The 4434-nt window shown below is 41.7% G+C and overlaps 1 protein-coding gene across 1 annotated transcript; it reads right to left on the reverse strand.

The window, feature by feature from the left end:
• Positions 1-1448: 1448 nt before the first annotated feature.
• On the reverse strand, positions 1449-2546 carry HTR1E (5-hydroxytryptamine receptor 1E). Its single transcript, XM_058566862.1, has one exon. It carries the CDS (start codon positions 2544-2546, stop codon positions 1449-1451), a length of 1098 nt encoding a protein of 365 aa, XP_058422845.1.
• Between the last annotated feature and the right edge of the window lie 1888 nt (positions 2547-4434).

Consider the following 4434-nt stretch of genomic DNA (forward strand, 5'->3'; position numbering starts at 1 on the left):
GTGGGAGGGAGAGAGAAAAAGAGAGAGAGAGGAGAAAGGAGCAAGATTAGTAAAAAGTTGAGATGGGATAGATTTAAGGGCTAAAACATGGAGATGGAGAGAGGGCAAATCAATGTCTTCTCAGTAAACAAAGAAGAGAGATGACCTGTGGAGAGTGAGGAGATGGGGAGAGGCTGTGGATGAGAGATGAGGAGCAGAGGTTTAGAACAGTCACTTACTTAGGAGTATACAAGAATTTACAAACTTTCAGTCCTTTTTATCATCGCTCTGACTTAGCAGTGAGCTCCTCCACGTGACTAGAGCGGTCACTCCAGGTCAGCAGAGGCTGAGTCAGGCCACGACCCCGTGGCCTCAGGTCCCCCCTGCTGTCTCCTGGCCCCAGGGTGCAGTCTGGCAAGGAAGCCACAGGGATTCCAGGGGACACAATTTCATACTCATTTCCTGATGGGTGGCTTTGCTGTAAACATAGATTTTCAACTTTTAATTTTTTTTCCAAGTGCAAAACTGGTAATTTAATGAGCAACATTCTTCAACAAAGTTCTTCAGATAATATATTCCCTCATTTGATGACTGCACCCCATTAAGCTGCTTTAAAAGTTCTCCAAATTTGACATGTACTCCCACTTTAATCCTGCTGGAATGAGAGAGTGTATTCGAGGCTTAGCTGGGACACTTCTTAGAACTGGAGGAGACCCAAAGGGTCTGTCAGGAAATAGAGCAACACATTGACCAATTTAGATTATTATTTTATAATCTTGTTTGCTCATGTTTCATATTCACAGTCAAAGACCCAGGAAAATGCCCGTGCATTCATTCCAGGTTCTTTTTGGAGAATGAGGAAGCTTATTTAATTGTGAACGAAAAAGGACATGCCAGCTGCACTATCTGTGCCTGAAAGGTGTGGGCTATGTAGTCATAGTAAGTGACTTTAGTTCAGATCTGCAAGCAGTAGATGACAGCAGACTACTTTTTTTTTTTCACTTTATGTAATCATGCAGTTCCCACTGGAATTTGTAAGCATTGGGAGCCATAATCTCAGATTTAATGCCACAAGAGAACAAGTTATCAGGTACTTGAATTATAAATAATAAGAAAGTCTGCAAATAAAGATTTACTTTGGCATTTTTTAATTGCAGGGTTAACTGAAATGGCTAAAAAAAAGTACTTACTATTTCATCTTATTATGACTTCTGTGAAATTTCTGTTTTTGTATGATATGTTTATTTGAAATTAGGTACCACAAATAAGACCAGAGGTAGAAAACAACACACCAAAGAACAAGCCCCAACAAAAGAGAACAAAACAAACAAACAAATAAACAAAAAACAAGACCACACATACTTACAAACTCTCCCGAACCAATTATGTTCAAGAATTAATGAGTTGCACCCCTTACCCCCGTCCACTCTCGAGGCTGGTAAAAGTCATGCCTTCTGGCTTTTTACAGTCTAAGTATGTTCCCGGCACCTAATGAGCTTTTTAAAAGCTAGCTTAAAGTCTTCATTAAAACTAGTATAGAGCAGAGGGTTGATCAGAGAGTTAACATAACCAAGCCACGTCAAAAAATCAGCCACTTCCGAGGACACGGTGTAGATGCTCAGACCTACAATCAACTCTTTGATGAAAAATGGCAGCCATGACAAAATGAATGCACCCAAAATCAGGCCCAGGATGCGTGCTGCTTTGCGCTCCCTGGTACTAGAGATTTGCTGGCGTTCTCCCGGGTGATCTGGATCATTGTCGAAGGGAGGGATCCTGATGGAGGTGTGGATCTTTTCAAACTCTGTGGTAGGGTCTGAAGTGGAGAAGTCAGACACACAGAAAGTCTGTGTAAGTTTACAACTTGCAAACGAATTTTGGCTATCTGTGCTTCTGTTGCTTAAGTGCCGGCTTGATCCTCTTTTCTGGTAGAGACTCTTGGCTGCGTGGTAAATCCGGTAATAGAGAATCAGTATCAAAGTCAAGGGGATATAAAATGCCCCAAGTGTGGAGTAAATGGTGTAGATGACGTGGTCATGCTGGATGGTGCACTGACTAGGGGGCGGGCTGAGTCGGCGGTGGCTCCTCCAGAACAGAGGGGGCATGGAGATGAAGATGGAGATGGTCCAGACGGTGAGGATCATCAGTCCAGCCCTCTTGGCGGTCCTCTTCCTGGCATACTCAATAGCATTGGTGATGGCCCAGTACCTGTCCAGGGCGATCACACAGAGATGGAGGATGGAGCAGGTGCAGCAGGTCATGTCCACACTCAGCCACACCTCGCAGGTGAAGTACCCTAGCTTCCAGCTGTCCATGACAATGTACATGATGCTCAGGGGCATGACGAGGACTGCCACCAGGAGGTCTGTCACGGCCAGAGAACAGATCAGGTAGTTGGCAGGCTGGTGGAGCTTCTTGGTGGTGCAGATGGCCATGATGACGGCTGAGTTGAGCAACATGGTCAGGGAAGTGATGAGCACCAGGGTCATGGAAATGAACATCTTCTCAGTGATGGTCTTGGGTCTCACAGCCACACTGGCTTCTGTGGTACAGTTAGTGATGTTCATGTTTTCCTCGTTCCAGTCTACACTGGGGAGAAGCTGTTGGTTATTTTCCTTTAGCTGGAAACTACTTAGACTTGAATGTCTCTCATTTATGAGGAGGCTGTAATTTCTTCAGCTGTGTAGTCTCTCATGTTCCATTTCGTGTGGGTAGAGGGAAGCACCATAGCATTTCTTCTGAATGGAGGGTCCCTGGAAAACAGTATGCTATTGGTTAATGAATGAAAAAGCCATATTCTTTTCTGGAAAACTTGACAATATTTTGGTATTCATAAATTCTTTACATATTTTTGATATTATTTTCTTTTTCCTCTCTGAATGTAAACTTCATCTTTACATTAGTCCTCAAAGAATACTTTTTTCCAGGTAAGTTCCCAAACTCCTTCCAATGAAGACATTACCAAATTTTGTCTATCTTGCCACCTGAATTACTTTCTTATTTATATTTATTCTTTTATATATGTATTTATATATAAAAAGGCTTTGCTACACTTGGAAACATGTATTCACATTATATTATGCTTTAAATTCTGGGGCCGTTACATTAAAGAAAAAATTATATTGTTTATAATGAGCAGCTTTCAAACCAGATTTTAAAGTTTCACAGCAAATATTCAACTCCAGAGATATTTTAGTGTCACAATGGGATTGTGCAATTTTGTCTAATTATTTCTGACATTTTACATATCCCACTGTGCATTTCTTTGGAGAAAAGAGAGAAAAAAGCATATAACGTTACTTTGATGTTTATGGCAAATTGTTCTCAGAGTAATACAGTAAATCGTCTGTGAAACAGCGTCATCTCCAAGCCCAAAGATCTCTACATTTTAAAAATGTGTTTAGTTTTGGTTAACATTTGTATTCTAGCTCTATCTGTCTATTTCTCTATCATCCGTCTATCATCTGTCTAGCTGGATTGCTGTGATTGAACTGGGCAGTCAATGAGACAGTGACATTTGCTGAGAGCATAGCTGTAAGGAATTTTTAAAAAGTAAAATCAAATATAAGTATATATTCATGAGAACAACACAATCAAAATCCTCATAGGAATATTCACGGCTAATGGCTGCTGGTTAGAAGGCCGTTCAAATCTTCTGATTTGACTCTATGGGATTAGGCCCACGAAAGCTTCAAAGAAAAACCGGTGTTTTAGCAGTTTTAAGAAGGCACACAGATTGATGTAGATTAGGCTAACACACAATGATTTTAGCAAAGGATGAGGGCAGGGGCAGGTGAGATGTGTGAGACCGGAGTGAAGGCAGGTGGCGGTCTTTGGGTGGAGTGGGGACTGGGAGTCAGGGGGCAGGAATGGATACCCGCAGCCTGGGGGAGACCAGCTCTGGGTGCAATTTCTCCCGCCCATAGGGCTAAACCAAGAAGAGGGGAAAAGTGTGCCATTTATCCTTTAGATCTAGAATATAAAAGAAAACAAGGATGACTTCACTAAAGACCAAAAAAGGGGCAATTGTCTTTAAGAGAGTCTGTATATTTCTGCAGGTAAATGAGAATCATGCTGCCTCTGTTTCCATTACGCTTTTACAGTGTTTCTGTGGATGTAGCTGCTTTTGGGTGTGCCTAGGGTTTCTCTAGTTCTTCCAGAGGACATGCTCCACCAACAATCCCCTCTTTCTTGTAAATTGAATGTTTTCTTCTCCATGGGCACCTTTCTCTCCTTTTATAATCAGTTTAAATGTGCATTTATATTTGAGACAGGCTATAAAATTGAAAGAGTATGGGCTTGGGAATCAGACAGATCTGGGTTCAGATTCCAGCTGAGCCGTCTACCTCTGCTTGGGGCACCTCTTTACATGTCTCCCTGTGTCTCATGGGTTTATTTTGACCCCTTTTTCTTTAATAAAATGAAATAAAGTTGATTTTTCTGCAAATATTTAAC

Source organism: Diceros bicornis, chromosome 23 (genome assembly GCF_020826845.1).
Source record: "Diceros bicornis minor isolate mBicDic1 chromosome 23, mDicBic1.mat.cur, whole genome shotgun sequence".
Lineage (NCBI taxonomy): Eukaryota > Metazoa > Chordata > Mammalia > Perissodactyla > Rhinocerotidae > Diceros > Diceros bicornis.